The following is a 16,959-nucleotide window of genomic DNA, read 5'->3' on the forward strand; positions in this document are numbered from 1 at the left end:
TGTCCATTGCTACCTGGAACAGGGGCGGGTTCTGGTTCCTCTGTTGCAACAAGCACCCTCTTCCACCCAGACCCAGAGCAAAAACCAGTTTTTACTAATGGTTTTTATTCCTAAAGCTAAGTTCAATGGTTCCTCTAGAATTTAGTTGAGTGAAGGAATGGGCAATTGAACTAAAGAGAATATAGTGGGAACTTGCAAAGAACAATAGGAACATTGCAATGGGCGGCTTATCAGCCCAAAGGGCCTAAAGAGACAGATTCTTTAGGTGCCCATGTGTGACAAGATGGAAACATTCCAGCAACAACACCAAAACAGAGCTTAAAAGGTGGCTCACTTGAAAGAAGAATAAAGCTGACTGTGTGACCTTGTGTCCTAAGAAGGCAAAGACAGGAGAGAATGATCATAGCTCTCCAGCTCCATCTAGAATGGGGTGGAAGGCAAGGACTGTGACCACGTTCTTCAAACAATGTCAAACATAAGACAATATTCTAAGAGCATCTAACATTCACAAAGTAGCTGTGAGTGTCTGGCTTTGTCCTCTGTTTACAGGAATTGTCATGTCTCATTTAAAACATGCCATGCTCATAGCAGCCCTCTAATGCAGATGTGGCTGTTACAGTTTTTTTGTTTGTTTGTTTGTTTTTGTTTTTATGTTTGTTTGTTTGCTTGCTTGTTTCATGAGAGAATCAAGAATTGGGGACAGTAAGGAACCTTTCATAATCATACAACTGATGGAGAAATGGACCATTTGTATATTTTCCCCAGAGGTCCAGGGCACAACTCATGAAGGGAACCCTACCTTAATGATGTGGTCTCTTAGGCCAGCATCACAACTACATGCAAGGTGAAGGAGCATCACCTTCCTCCTATAGAGGAGACAAGACCAGATCTGGGACCCAGTGAGTGTGCAGTTCTGAAAATATTTGCATACTCTGAGGCTTGCACTCTGGAGACTTTGAATGTTGTCATCAATTTTAAAGAATGGCTTCCACATCATATTCTAAGGTTGCACTGAATCTGGTTAATGGAGAAATATGATATTCTTCTCTAAGCTGTGTGGATATGTTAGGTACAATTCTTCTGTGTTTGATATATTTCAGCTTTAAAAAACATTCTCTCTCTGTCTCTCTCTCTCTCTCTGTCTCTCTCTCATATGTGTACATGACATAGTTTGTGTGTGGAGGTCAGAAGATACTTTGTAGGAGTTGGTTCTCTCCTTTTACCATGTAGGATCCAGGGTTCAAATTCAAGACTTCATGGTTGTCAGTAAGCATCTTTCGAGGCAGGGTTTCTCTGTGTAGTTTTCGCTGTCCTGGAACTTGTTCTGTAGTCCAGGCTGGCCTCAAATTCATTCAGATCCGCCTCTGCCTCCTGAGTGCTGGGATTAAAGACGTGTGCACCACCTCCCAGATCAGTAAGCATCTTTATAGGCTGAGCCATCTCAACAGCCGTCACCTCTATTTTAAATACCTAGGTTCAACACACTGGATATACCACAGCTATTGTTTCCATGGATGAAGAAAGCCCCAACTCCCAGGGGGTTGTGGACCCAGTAGCATTCCTCTAACTTAAGGTGAAGTTGAAAGCTCCAGATTTAGGCACATCCACACTGTGCTAGCAAGGAGATGCTGCTGAGAGCTCAAACCCTAGAGCCCAGCTTCTTTAACCTTCTCTCTTACTCTGCCATTCACCATGTAGACCTTAGACTGCTTTGTCACCTATGATATGGGGCAAATTAAATATCACCCTTCTAACAAGGCTATGGAGAGAGAGGGGGGAGGGAGGGAGGGAGGGAGGGAGAGGGAGAGAGAGTTTTGAGAACTGAAAGCAGCCCCTTCTGAGCTGACCCTCACATGCACACGTGCACACATGCACACAACTCTCTCTCTCAGCCCTATGACTTTTTCAAAGCTCTTTTTCACAGCTGCTACCAGATTACAAACATCAGCAAGCTCTGGCCTCAAGCATCATACCCACTGAAATGGAAAGTGCATCTGGGTACTTTTTGGTCATCCTGAGCCTATGGGTTCTCCTGCTGAGTGTAGCAGGCCCTCGGTGGGGGTGGGTGGGGTCTCTGCATATATTCTAAGATATCTCTTCCTGAACTGTATTTTGTCATTTAAACTTCTACCCCAGTGCCCGCAAGTACCCCTTCATTCTACTGAGCTACTTCATTCTCTCCCTTCCAACCAGGCCCTTGTTCTGGTTTCAGTGGCAGTTCTAGCTTTTTTCCTACCTCAAAAGGTTTGCTGGTCTCTTGAAATGTTGGTGGCCTTCATTCATCAAGAATCAGCAAAGTCTCATCTGCCCCCTGCATCCCTTCTCAATTCTGACCATTGTTACTGCACCCTTTTCTGCTCTGTCACATCTTTGGCAACTGTAACTCACATCAAACACTGTCCTCACAAATCATTCCACAACAGTTCTCAATTTCTTCTTCCTCAGAGGCAAACATCTGCCTCTGCAATTGCAGTAACTAAGGAACTCAGGCCAGGTAAGACAGCACTCAGGAAGTTAAGACCCTATCCATTAAAACAGAACAAAAGAAAAAGTAAAGAGCATGGGCTCTGGGTCAGACTGCCACCTCAAGGGTTTTCAGGCTCTATGATCTTGGGCAGAAGATTAAGGGTTCAAGGCAAGGCTGAGAATTCAAAGTGAGCAATGTAGAAAGACCAGGAAGATGTAGCAAGGCCTGGTCTCAAAAAATAAAATAAACCTGTCATGCAGCAAATTTTGAAGTATTACCTATTGTTATTATTGTCCTTATCATCATTGCTACAAGTATAAAGCCCCTGGGATAATACTGCTAGCTAAAAAGAATCCAGCAAAGAAGAGCACTGAGTTGCTCTTAAGAACTGTATTTGCCCAATCTTGGAGCAACAACCTTTTTATAAGGGGCCAGGTTTGCAAGACATGGGTCTCTGTCAACACTTTGTTGTAGTATACAAGTAGCCATGGACAATCCATGAACTAATAATTTGTGTCATAGCCAGATGGGATGTTATCTGACCTTTTTACTTGTCATTTTGCTCTTCTTGGATTTCTTGAATCATTTTTAAATGCACAGGAAGCCGGACCTGGTAGGGAAAGCCTAAAATCCCAACTACTCATGAGGCTCCACACTTGGAAGCTTGCAAGAGGATCATAAGTTCAAAGCCAGCCTAGGCTACTGAGTAATTTCAAGGCCCATTCTAACAGGCAACCTAAAGGACTTTGTCTGAATAGAAAGAAAAAAAGGAAGAAAGGAAGGAGGGAAGGAAGGAAGGGGGAGGGAGGAAGGAAGGAAGGAAACTAATAAGAGAACTGTGGATATCACTTTGTGAGGTCCTGGTTCAACCCCTAGTATCATAAAGCAACAAAATGAAAAATGTACTAAAGTATGAATTTGTCAAAGAATAAAGAAAAAAACAAATGCACTGGAACAATCTTGGCTTGCAAACCTGAAAAAAAAAAAAAAAATGCTCTGCAAACTGAATGTACCCTGGTAGCTCATGTCTAGGGTCACACAGGCTCTTCCCTAATATCTCACTGTAAGGCCCTCAGGGAAATCAGTTATGGCAGGCACTGAACTGCTTTGTTCTGCAGTCAGCCAGGCTCATGTGACTGGCTCTGGCCATTGTGTGATAGGTACAGTGGGGAGTATAGAAGACCCAAGCTGTCCTCCCTGCTGTGGTAATCATGCAGGAGACAACATGAGAGTCAACAGCTTGTACAGATAAACCAATGCATAGAGCAGTTCCCTGGGAACAAAGTCTAGAACCTGAGAGAATTGGATGATCATAAATGTATTTAGGAGCCATACAATAACTGGGTGTGGTAGTCATGGGCTAACATGCTCTCCTCAGTTTAACACAATTGTCTCTCTGCAAGTATAAACCAAAGAACAATATTAAGATGGGATCACCAGGGCCAGGACTTAGCTCCACAGGTGAAATACTTGCTACAGAGTGTGAGGGCCTGAACTCTAGAACTTGCCTGTTAAGAAATGGGCCCAACTGCCTATAATCCCAACTCTGAGAAGCCAGACATGGATAGATCTGGGAGTTGTTGGCTAGCCAGTCCAACACAAATAGTGAGTTTCAGTTTCAGTGAGAGACCCTTTCTCACATGGAAGGTGAAGGACTATTGAGGAAAAACCTAATGTTGACCTCTGACCTCCATATGTCTCTATATGGGTGAGTTCGCCAGCATACAAATGTGTAACACATTAGATAGATAGATTAGATTAGATTAGATAGATAGATAGATAGATAGATAGATAATTGATGGACAGAAAGAAGGAAGGAAGGAAGGAAAAAAGAAGGGGGAGAGAGAGAGAGAGAGAGAGAGAGAGAGAGAGAGAGAGAGAGAGAGAGAGAAACAAAGAAGGAAAGAAATTACTAAACAGGGCTAGTAGGACTACTCAGCAGTTAAAGCAACTTGCTGATCTAACCCTGACTTCAATCCCCAGAATACATACTACACACAATGGAAGGAAAGCTGAGAGAGTACAGCTGCAGGTTGGATTCTGACCTCCATGTGCCCACATGTAAATAAATGAATATAATAAAAAATTTTTCTAAATGAGTGTAAAGTCATCAAGCATTACCTGGTTTACTATAACAATTCATTTCAGAAATCACTAAAGGAAAAATGTCCAGCCTTTTATGGACAATTCAGTGAGGTCACAGATACTTCGTCTTCAAGTTCCTTCACCAGAAATACAAATCATCTTACAATAACCAGAGAAAAGGTTCCAAGCCAAGAGCTTTGATAACTTGGACATCTGATTTGTCTCATCCTTACATTTACATTATAAGACAGTAAATGTCTTCTTCTAAAAAGAATGATGGTGGCCACAACAACACAGAAAAGCAAGTAATGTTCATTACTGGCCCACTGTAGAAACCTGGGTGACATGTGTAAAGAGTATGTCATCTCGAGAAATCCATAGCATCAGATTGCCACTCTGGGCTGTCTGGCTCTCGGTTATAATCTTAGATGACCAACACTCATGGCCTTGAACATGAATGAGGAAACATAACTCTATACCATCGAATGATAAAATAAATCTCAATGTTCATAGGAGAGCATGCCTGCAGTGTGATGTTTGTAAATGAATATTTAATATTTTCAAATGAAGGTTTCTTTCTCAATACCCCCTGCAGGTTAAAGAGGCACTCCAACAGTCTACAGCACATGTTACAGCTCTGTAAGAACTATGACCTTTTTCTAGAACATTAGTAAAAAGGAAAGCTGAGAGATAATGAATCCACCCAGAGCTGGAATTTAATCCCTCTTTCAAAAAAACCACCACCCAGGTAAACAGAAGTCCCCTACCCAGGCCCACAGCAGGCTGACAGGTAGTGAAAAGATTCCCATTCATGAGTCCTCTCGCAAGCTATTGAGAGACCTTCTCTGTTCCCTCCCTTCTGGGAAGCCTCTCACTCACAGGCTGTGAGGTCAGGCTCTACAGGGGGCATGTAGAAGCCCCCTGGGCTGGCTCATCTTTCACAGCATGTCTCCCTCAAGAAGAACCTCAAAAGACAGAAGTGTTGGGGGAGTGAAAGAATTGGGGCATCATTCATGAACAGATCTAAAAAGGTAGAAAACAATAGACAATTGACCTTTGAGGTCAATAAAACATGCTGACCACTAATGGCTGGGAAATGAGGACAAAAGCCAGTTACCTAGGAAGAATACAAGAGAGCAGATTGGATGGGGGGCACTCTCATTGGGCCTGGGAAGGCAACATGGAAGCTCACCTGCCCTCACATCTGTTAAATAGCCACCTCAATTAGCCATTTGTCCAGGCTTTGAGACTTAGTATCTGCCTATTTGATAGCACCCGGAGAAGACTGAGCTCTCGCCACATAAGTGCTTGCCTGTTATGTCAGACGATGCTTTCTTAATTCTGCTTTTTATAATTTTGTCACAGACTTTCCTGAGGGTCTACACCAGCCTCGGGCTCTGTGTCACCTGTACCACCAAACCCAGTGAAGAGCAGGAAAAGCAGGAGAGGGGGGTGGCCCCACAAAACTGAACTCTGGAGCTCTGAGGGATTTGAAGATAACTTTACATCATACAAGAGTGAGTGGGGGAGAGCAGCCATGTGGAGACAAAGGAACTTCGGCTTCCAAAGTAAAAATGCAATACTTCCCTCCCCTGCTTGGCCACAGCCTGATCACTTGTTCCCAACACCTCCTTCAGCTCTTTTCATTGCAATCCTTACCTTACTCACCAAATTACCAGCAGATGGGACAATGGAAGCAACTCTTGAGGCAGACTTAATTAAGCTCTTTCCTAACAAATCAGAAACAAGGAGGGGGATTTTTTCTCAGAGTGCAGCCCTTTGACAGTCACACACATCTACAGCCGAAGTGTCACCTGTAAGGTTGGGACTCTGTGAGTTATGGTGAAGTTGCTGTGTAAAGTCAAACTTTATTTACCTAACAGCCCAGATCCAAGCATCCTCCTGTGTCATCTACCAAGAACACACTGCTGTTCCACTAGCTGAAATCAGTTTCTAGAGTTGTTTACTACACTTATCTGGCCTTTAGCACGGACTGACTTGTACCCTGTGTGGAGAGAATGTAGGGCTCAGTCTACCTGTGAGAGGTCTGGTCTCTAGGTGATGAATGACCTCTTACATATTTTAAACTCCCACATTCCCAGGCAAAGGGCTACAAAATGAAAGCTTGATCAACATTTGTAAAATGAAGGGATGGATGAAAATACGAACTTACAGACCCTGAACCTTCTTTGTAGAAATGTTGGTGCAATATAGATACATCTTGCTATTATTATGGCTGTCCTTTGGTTATGAAGAGCAGGGGAACCATGGGTAAAGTCCTTGCCATAAAAGCATTAGAACCTGAGTCTGGGTCCCTAGCACCTGTGTAAATGATTTATGTAGGCTCAGCACAGAAAGGCAAAGACAGAATCCCCCTAGAGGTCACTGGTTAGCCAGCCTAACCTAAATTGTAGCTCCAGATTCAGTAAAGAGACCTGCTCTCAAAAAGGAAAGTAGAGAGCATTTGAGGGATACACCAAGAAGCTGACCTTTGGCCTCCACAGGCACACATATACACAGACATGCACACAAGCACATACTCAAACACATGTACATATAATAGTGAAGTAAGCCAGATTGCACCCTCTCATGAACTAGCTACATAAATTTAACCTAAACAGTTTCTGACTCTAGACCTTAGTTTCCCTCAGCTCCATCACAGAATAGACATGTCATCAACACAGAACAGATACTTCATTGGGGTATAGTAAGAATCAAATGAGGTAACTTTTCTATAGTTTTCAAAGTCTAGTTCAGTGACCTAAAGAGACATGAGAGCAGGGAAAGGAGCAGCCAAAGCTGGATTGTGTGTGTGTGTGTGTGTGTGTGTGTGTGTGCGCGCGCGCGCGCGCACACGCGCGCACCTTAACCGCTGCCTCCACTCCCCAGTCTGTAAAACAAGGGGTCATAATTATAGTACTGCATGGCTCATGCTAATACATGCAAAGTACTTAATATAACTTGACACAAAATAAATCTCAAAAAGGGATAGACCACTACCTACTTTTATTATGAGCAGAAGTACCACCGTTTTTTATGCCACCTCTACATAGTAGGAACCCTAGAAGTGTTCCTAGAGATGACTTCAAACATTAGAAAGCCTACTAACACCATCATCCTCTTCTGTATGAAGTTACACAGTATAACCCAGGATAAGAACCATCTTGCTTCTTGGGAGTAGGGCACACCTCCCATGGAATGCCAAAGAAAGCCAGCCACTTTGCACGTAAAACAGCCACAACACACCTGAAAAGAGGGGGGGCGGGACAGTACACTAGTGTATCCATCGTTCATGAGACAAAGGGTCACAGATCTAACAGCATCCAGACTGACAGAAATGACAGAAATATCCCCCACTTTTGTTTATCTGAAGAAGACAAGGTTGGCCAATTACAGATCCAGATGAGCACTGCTCTCCTTGTTGAAATGCATCAAGAGATACTCACGACAGATTTCAAAGGCAAACATCTCTACATGTCCCTGTGGGACCCGAGCCAAGCTGAGCAAAGAAGCGTCTCCGTTAAAGTGATGTCTCATCTAAATGACAGCCAGGCTACCTAGGTCCCAAGCTGAATGTGCTGACAGCAGGAGAAGGGTGCTGAGTGATTTTGATGAAGAGCCCAGAGTCTTTGTGCTTCCAGAAGCACCTGTCCTTTTCTGTGATGCCTGGGTTTACTCCACTGGGGAATGAAAACAGCTCTGGCCACCCATGTGGGCCTAGAATTACTGATGTCAAGAGACCCAGGTTGACAGTTTGAAACACAGTGGGACAGGCAAGCTCCCCCCCCCCCAGAAAGCAAGGGCAGGGATAGCCATTGGGCACAGTTGTCCCAAATGAGGACTCAGCACCCCATGGTGTGATCCCTTCTCTTGAGGAGAAGCAGCTCAAGGCTAAGCAGTCACCAGTTCTCACCACACTTGGGAGCTTGCAGTTATTATGAGCTAATCTTGCAGAACTCAGCTGTACTCTTTGCCCTTCTCGAGGCCCTCCAAAGAAAGCTCGATTGCACTTGCAGCTTATAGCAGGAAAGCTAGACTTTGATGGGGGTGGTGGGGGGTGGTTTGGGTAGGGGCCTCTAGAAAACCAGAAGTGGCCTGCAGCCAGGCTAAGAATCCTTGCCTACTCTGCTTGATCTCATCCTGGATTCTGAATATCACCCTGCCACCCCCTATCCCAGGACCCAGCTTGCATAGCAGGTCCAAAATGAAGGTAGGCAGGCTGGCCACATCTCTGCAGAGAGCTTCCCCAAGCTATTCTCCTCCTACCTCCACCCTCTTTAAGGAGTTAAAGCACCCTCCCCTCCCTAACCCGGGGAGCCTTTCTCCTCCTAGGCAGCCACACAGGCTGCCCTGCAGGGGTACCAGATTCCTGGTAGGACAAAGTTTTCCAAGCAAAATCTACAATGTCCCCAGTTCCCCCACCCATCTGGTCCTCAGTGGATCAAAGGAGAAACGACAGTAAGGGTTTTATTTTTAAAACAGAAGGTAAAAAATACTCTTCCTACCACTGCAGCTAGAATACAACTATCCCTACACTCCAAACAAGAAAGAAGTTTTTTTCATGCCCCAATATCTAGCCCAGGAAGAGTCAAACACTTGCAGATCCCCAAGATGTATGCCCACGCTCCCTTTGAGGGGATCCTAGAAGAAGGAGCCTGATCGTAACACACTGCTTAGGGAAACACCTCCAAGAGAGGTCAGAGGCTGCCTCCGCTGTGGCTAATCCTACATACCAAGGAAAAAGCTCCCTGGGGGAGCCAGTCCAGACCCCGGTTCAGAACAACTGTAATACACAGGAAAGGATATCTCTGTATAAAGTCTCCTCTCTGTGTACAACCACCACAACCCCCCAAAGTTGGAGGCTCTTTTCTGCTTCTATTAGATTCTCTCTACAGCTTCCCAACTCCTACAAACCCCTGACACAGAGGATATCTGGGAGAAAATACCACAGCACTGTGGGTGCTAGCTGAGCCAGGGAGAGTACTCCAACTTTTTTTTTAGGATCCATCACTCCCATCTTGACACTTTGATACCCACCCAGTGAGATAGGCTTATCTCAAGGAGACCTCTGAAGGGGGCAAGGATGCTGACAGAACACACAGGTGAAGAGAGAAGGAAGCGGATGCACCTTGTCCATCCTCCACTTACCAGGAAAGCTTGAATCCTTTCATTAGTACAGTCACGAGAATCCACTGACCGTATCCTTAACATCCCTGTCACCACTCCGGAGGTCCCAGGACATAGTGGAAAAGATGACGAAGTCCCAAAAGAACAGAATCCCATATAATGTGACTTAAACACAGAGAAAGGAGAGGAGAGGAGAGAGGAGAGAGGAGAGAGAGAGGAGAGAGAGAGAGAGAGGAGAGAGGAGAGGGAGAGAGAGAGAGAGAGAGAGAGAGAGAGAGAGAGAGAGAGAGTACTGCTGCTTCTGTTCCCACTGCTCCTCTCCCAGCTCTCAGCTGGGCTCAGAGGCCAAGGGCAGCTTGGGCAAATCCAGCCCCAGGCTGGAGCCGGCTGCCCTGGCTGTTGCTGCCACTGCCAGTCTGTGATGAGGATGGGTACTCTGGCAGATCTGAGCTAAGCCGAGCCCTGGAGTTGCATCCACAGTCAGGCTGGCCGCCAGCCACCCACCCTCACCTCCTACCGGCCATGAGCAGCCTCAGGGAGAAAATGCAAGGAGGGCCTTGAGGATCAGAGCACCGACCTAGCAGAACCTGCACTCTCCTCCCCCAGGCGGCAGCTCCATGTAATCTCCTAATCAATGCAGTACCCAAGCAAAGCAACGCCAGTCACTTCCGCCCATTTAAAGACACAGCACATGTTTTGTCCCAGAATGGGACAGATCACTTGGGATGCCCAAGATTAGTGTATTGCAGGGAGGAATGTGGTACCAGGAAGGAAGAGGGAACAAGCAAAAAGCTCTTAAGAGGGATATATAGTCACAGGCAGCCAACAACATTAACCAGGTGAGTTAACAGGTCACACCCTTGGTGGGGAAGGAGTCCTGGACAACTTCAGGATTTCTTAACTGAACAGACCTGAAAATCCCAGCTCGTGGCTATCATCCCAAGGCTGGTTGCTCACGACCACCTTAAGCAGAACTGTCAGTTCCCAATGAAGCAAGCTGGGCAGCCAGCAGGCTCTGAGCTCCCAAGCAGTTAGTTCTGAGCACAGGGAACGCATAGTTCCCTGCTCCTGCTGGGGACATTGCCCAGATTACCAGGGCATGTGGTGAGCAGCTCTGAGTGGTAAAGCAGCCTTTGGGTCACCTCAAATCAGGAATCCTTCCAAGGTGGCCCCAACAGTCTGGCCTGGCTTAGGACTCAATCAACACATCAGCCACACAAGAGGCAAGCAGACTTACACTAGGAACACTAATGGGTGGGGGGGGGGGGGGGAATGTGGACTTTGGACTTCTTAAAATGGGGGAATGCCCAGTGCTTCCTGAACCTACTTAGGTTGGAAGTTCCAGCACCAACCACCTCTCTGGCTGTACCACTCATTCATCTCTGGCCTTCCCCATATTATCCATTATCTGGGTCAGTAATGCGCATGGGTGAAAAAGAACAAAGAGGAGATTAATTATGAAATAGCAACCTCCAGCTGAACCATAATAAGCCTTTCTACTAAAACTGGCCTGAAACAGCCTACAACCATGCCTGGGCTAACTATACATCACCCAAGCTTGACCTTCTAAGTTAACGTGCTTAAACACAGACAGACCACTGGGAACAGTCATTGGGCATGCGCTGCTTATTACCTGTCTCCTTCTTTCTATTGGGTACCCCCAGGAAGGCAGGGAATAGACATCTCCTTCCACTTGGAGTAACATCACCCTGGATAGGTGGCTTTTGGGTGGGAGGGGTCCTGTCACTGTTTCCTTGATATGACATTAAGCAAACAATCATTGCTGTCTCCCTCTATCATTTGACCAGACAGAAGGCACACTCTCTAGGACCCTGAACTTTCAGGGATATACTAGCCAAATAGCCATGACTGGTGGAAATCCTCTCCATCCATAATCCCATGTCAGATGATTTTCAAATGCTTCCAGGACATCTGAACACATTCCCCATTGTGTTTTTAAGGCTCCTTGGGCCTGTATCTGGGCCATACATTCAGCACAGGAACTGATGAGGTATACCAGATCCCAAAGTCCACAGAATTGTTCTCCATGACTGAGTAATATGGTCACTGGAACTCCCAAATCCTATAATCCACCCCCTAGGTTAATATCACTGATACTCTTCTACATAGATGTCCCATTGCTCCAATCATGAGGAACACTTCTATACCAGTCCAGAGCACCCAAGTGTTACTCTAAAACACATTTCTGGGAAAGTTAAAATCTTTGGTGTTTGGCCATTAGTTGCTTTAGAAACCGACTTTTGCCACTGCTAACAAGAGTTTATGGAGAAGCTGTTCCATAACATTCATGTTTCAGGAAGGGCACAAATCATTTTAGAGAAAACTAGACTCTGAAGTATTCCTTATCTGGCAAGATGACCACACAGACTTGACTACAAAACAGAAAGCCAAAAGGAAATTATTTGAAAATGCCTGTGGTACTGGCAAAATCCAAAAAGTTAAGAATATGTAAAGTTCAAACATTTGTGATGGCAGAAATGAATGAGCCTGGGTTTCAGTTTTCATGGCCTCAAAGCACAAAGAGAAACTCTAAAATCCCACTAGTGATTTTGTAATACAATGGCATTGCCTAGATGGGCTCCTGCTTGGCCACACCTCATTTTCCTGGTACAGCAGGTCTCCCAAAGGCCCTTGTTTAGCCATATCTCACCCTAATGATGAACTTGAAAGGATTCAGGCCAGTCCTAAACCTTGACCTGCAACAATGGACAAAACAAATGGTCCTCAAACTGATCTTCCATTCAACTTAGTGATTATAGTGTAAGAGTTTCCTAAACCACTCTCTTCTCTCTCTCTCTCTCTCTCTCTCTCTCTCTCTCTCTCTCTCATACACACACACACACACACACACACACACACACACACACACACACACACACACACCCCTACCTACAAAAGAAGGATCAATTTTAAATGACCAACTTCCTGTCATTCAAAGGAAAGCTGGAAGAAAGAGGGCACAAAGGTTTTGCTGGGAGGAAATACAGCACCAAAAGCTGAGGAAAGGACTGGTTGGATGTTTACTAAGAATTCCTATATGTCCATGAGAAGTAAGCACAACAGTCAGGAGATTAGAATAAGGGCTTTCAGAAGGGGAAATAATAAACATATGGACAGGTCCACACCTTTATGAGAACTCATGAAAATACAAATTCAGAAAACTAATATGATGCTACTTTAGACCCATCTGATTGGCCAAAAGTCTTAAATCAAGCAATCTCAAGTATTGAGAAAGAGCTAGTAGAAGGACATATTGATTCAATTACTGAATTATGGAAGAGTTGAACAATTCCATCCCTACCCCATCAATACTATGGGCCATTCTACTGCATGGATGAAAGTAAACTACATGAGAATGCACACACAAGAAAGTCAATAAATATAGTACGCCACACATTAATAAAGACCTGAATGAAAAACAAAGGTATCTGTAGCATTTTTCAAGTGGAATATTATACAGCATTGAAAACACACAGTACAGCAATATACAACAGAGTGGATGAATCTCAGAAACATAAACTGAACCAAAATCAGGAGTCAATGTGGATTTTATACATTCTTCCATGAACATAAAAAAACCAGTAAAACTCATACATATATTCTATATCCATAGGCTAAAAAACTAATCCTAAACATTGACATTGAGCAAAGGAACAAGCAACAATGACAATAACAAGTCTTTCAGAAAGCTGGTCAAGAGAACAGTGTTAGCTGAGAGTCCATCTCCTCCTCTTTATGAGTTATGTTTATTTCCCTTTTCTCCCCGAACCAGAACATGACAATTAAAAACATTTCCCTGTCGATAAGTTCATCAGAATATTTTATACATCTCAGAAATATCCTCTTGTATCTGCTCAATGCTTCTGAAAACACGTTGGCTATAACAGAGTGATCTGGAGCCACACCCACATCAATCTTCTTTGATATGAGGCGAAGTCTGACCATGACAGTGTTTTGCATTATTCATGTTTTAAAACTTGTTTGGGGTTGTAGCTCATATATACCCATTTGATTAACATAAAGTTGGTTTGTACTATTCTAAGCCTCTTAGGGTGGCTCTTCTAAAATTTACTAAGTTAAAGGTAGAAAAAAGTTCACTTTTATTTATTTATTTTTTATTTACTTATTTATTTTTGTCTTGGCCTCTTCCAAGCCTTAAGGTTTCCAACACTCTAGTGCTGTTTCCTGTCCTAACCCAACAAAAGCAATGACTAGTGTTTCTTGCCTCATCTACAGACAGGGACTGGAAAGGTAACAGGTCACCACCATTCAGCTGGAGCATGCCACAGCCACACACCCAACACTCTTGGCCAAAGTCAAGTCCAGAAACAGTATATCAAGAGTCGGGCCATGGAAGGATTTGGCCAACTAGAAGAACTCAAGGGTGAATTCAAGGCTTTTGACTTCAACTCCCCATGAGAGTTCTTCCCCAACAGCAGAGGGTTAGGCTGCCTCCTGACCTTACTAAGTCACCCCAAGCAAATATCTGGAGCAGAAAATGGATGGTGAGATCCCTGAGGCTCTCCTTGTATCTCAAGTTCTCGGACTCTGGCTGGCTATAGTCCCTCTGCCCATTCCTTCTTCAGGGCAGCAGAGCTAGCTGCAGTAGAGCAGCCTGCCTCTAGCTGCTGGCAAAACTGGGACAGAGCGGTGCTGCAGTCACACGCTGGGGAATCAGAGCTCCAAGCTCCGGCAGGAGAGTCATCAGGCGCTGAGAGTGTTATATTTAAGGAGCGTTTTGGAGGTCAGGAAGTAAGCAAGAGAGGAGCGAGCCATGGGGGAGGGCATAGCGTTCCAAACACGCCACTTCAACAAGCTTCCTCATCACCCCCTAGCCAGAATCCTCTTCCAAACTCCAAATTGCAGTCAATAGAGGCTGTGTGAGGGGCCGGCAGATGGCCAGGGCTGCACTGATCAGGTGCTCCCTACCACTTCCCTGTTCCTCCCCCTCTCTCCTCCTCCCTGCCTCCGAACTCACCACTCCCCACCCTCTGCCACTATTAGTCACAGGCTCTGGGGTGACAGTGTAGGCTGTAGGCATTGGCCTTGCCTTCTGGTCTGTTCATCTGTGTCAGTTCCCAGCCTGGAGCCTCCTGAGCACCCCCCCCCATACACATCCCTTGTCCTTAATACCCTTGGTACACACCCCAGCCCTCTAGCCACACATCCCAGAGAGCCAATGTTGTGCAGGAAGCTGGTAGAGGTTGACAGACCTGTGGACAAAGTAAGCCAGGCTTTTTGCATCTAGAGCATTATGTCCTTCTGCCTCTGTGACCCCAGGGATTCACTTAAGGCCTTAAAGTTAAAATTTATTGAGAGAGAGAGAGACAGAGACAGAGAGAGAGACAGAGAGAGACAGAGAGAGAGACAGAGAGAGAGAAACAGAGAGAGAGGAGAGAGAGAAAGGAAAAAAGGAAGGAAGGAAGGAAGGAAGGAAGGAAGGAAGGAAGGAAGGGGGAAAAGACAAAATCACTTCCTCTTCCCAAGCCATCTCTCCTCCCCCTTCACAATCTGTTAATCCAGAATGCTCCTTCAGGCAACAACAACAGGAGCAAAGCCAAAACCAGACTCCAATCAACTCTATCTTCCATCCTGCCCCCAGGAAAGGGAAAGCAGGACCAGGGCTGCCAAGGACAGACAACATGCCACTCCAGAATGTTAAGTGGTGGTGCATACATGGTGTCTGATGAATCTCACAGTGAACATTGAACACTTAAACAGGAAAGAGCTAACATGGGTTAAAGAAAGAAACCAGGATTTGGTGCTGTCCAATTCTTTTCCCAACACTACCAGAGACTACTAGTTCCTGGGTGAGTAGTACAGCAGGCCCTCTGCCTTCACAGGTCCTGCATACAGGATTCCAACCTTGGATACAACATATTCTTGGAAAAAGCTGCATTTTACAGAACATGCTCAGAGTTCATTTTCCATTATTCCTCAAACAATACATTATAACATTGGGTACTATAAGTAACCTAGAGATGATTTGATAATGAATACATATTACATACAAACATGCCACTTTCCAGAAAAATACTTGGACACTGGTAGATTTAAGAAGCAGACCATCATGAGACCAGGACCCTGAGTAAGTCCAAGGGATGCTGTTGTGAAGGTTTAAATGAGAGTGGCCCCTTTAAGCTCATATATTTGAATAGTTGGTTCCCAGTTAGCTGTTTGGGAAGGATTAGAAGGTGTGACCTTGTCAGAAGAGGTCTGCCACTGGGGATGGGCTTTGAAGTCTCCAAATCCGACAATCCGACAACCTTTCCTAGCTAGCTCCCTTGCTCTGCTTATGGATCAAATGTAAAAGATCTCAGCTGCTGCTCCAGCACCATGCTCGCCTGCTGCCGGGCTCCCCTCCCTGATGATCATAGACTTTAACCCCCTCAGAAAATGTAAGCAAGCTGCCCATAAACTCTTTATTTATAAGTTACTTTGGTCATGGTGTCTCTTCACAGCAGGAGAAAAGTAACTAAGACAGAAGTCATTGGTAAAAAAAAATGGGAAACGCTAAAAGATGAAGGAAAGATACCTAGGACCACAAGACCCTTCCTCTCTAGCCCGGGAACCTCTACGGCCAGATAACCCATAGATGATCTGCTACACTCATGTTGGCAGAGAACCCAACTAAGCTTCTCTTTCTTTTCTATGCTCTTGACATACCTTTTGGCTGGTGGGTTAGAGGACAAGGAAGGTCTCACTCTGTAGCCCAAGCTGGCCTTGAACTGGAGGTGATCTTCCTACCCCTGCCTCCTGAGTATTGAGGTACTTAGGCCATGACACCAAACTTGGCATTCCCCTTCCAAGAAAACTGTCTTGGTGAACTCAAGATGCCCTTAGTTCTGTCACAGGAGCTCTCAGAGAGGACCCTCAGGTCTCCATCCCACTTTCTCATCCCCTTCAAAAATCCTACTTCCCAAAGGCCCACCTGCTTGCCTCCAGGTTGGTTTAACTGCACAGTAAACATATTCCCCATATCTTGGCTAAAAAGACCTCTTCTGCCCATAGACAGAAGGGCAGTTCCAAGGAGGCCAGGGCCTCACCTACCAGAGAAACCCTACCCCACCCCAAAGAAAGGAGACTCTGGCCCCCTTTCAGCATTCTAACTTCACACACAGCTGAGATGCACCTGTGCCCTACAAGAAGGAAAGGGCAGGCAGATTTCTAGAGGCCTGCTGCTCCTCTAGGCTCAGGAGAACCTCCAGGTGAGTGAGTGTGAGAAGCCAGTCAGGGCCTCACAGACTCTGATTTCCTGA

At 45.2% G+C, this 16,959-nt stretch overlaps 1 protein-coding gene across 11 annotated transcripts in view; it reads right to left on the reverse strand.

Annotated features, from left to right (window-relative positions):
- Gramd1b (GRAM domain containing 1B) overlaps positions 1 to 16,959 on the reverse strand; it is a 181,302-nt gene that overhangs the window by 83,283 nt on the left and 81,060 nt on the right. The window contains exon 1 of one of the 11 annotated variants that reach the window (XM_051197147.1): positions 9,701 to 9,860. The exons of the other annotated variants lie outside the window; for them this stretch is intronic. Within the exon in view, the coding sequence (XP_051053104.1) occupies positions 9,701 to 9,723 (23 nt within the window). The 5' untranslated portion in view covers positions 9,724 to 9,860. Of the gene's footprint in view, positions 1 to 9,700; positions 9,861 to 16,959 lie in introns of those variants that run through there. 11 annotated transcript variants of the gene reach the window in all.

This window comes from Phodopus roborovskii, unplaced genomic scaffold (genome assembly GCF_943737965.1).
Source record: "Phodopus roborovskii unplaced genomic scaffold, PHOROB, whole genome shotgun sequence".
Classification (NCBI taxonomy): Eukaryota; Metazoa; Chordata; class Mammalia; order Rodentia; family Cricetidae; genus Phodopus; species Phodopus roborovskii.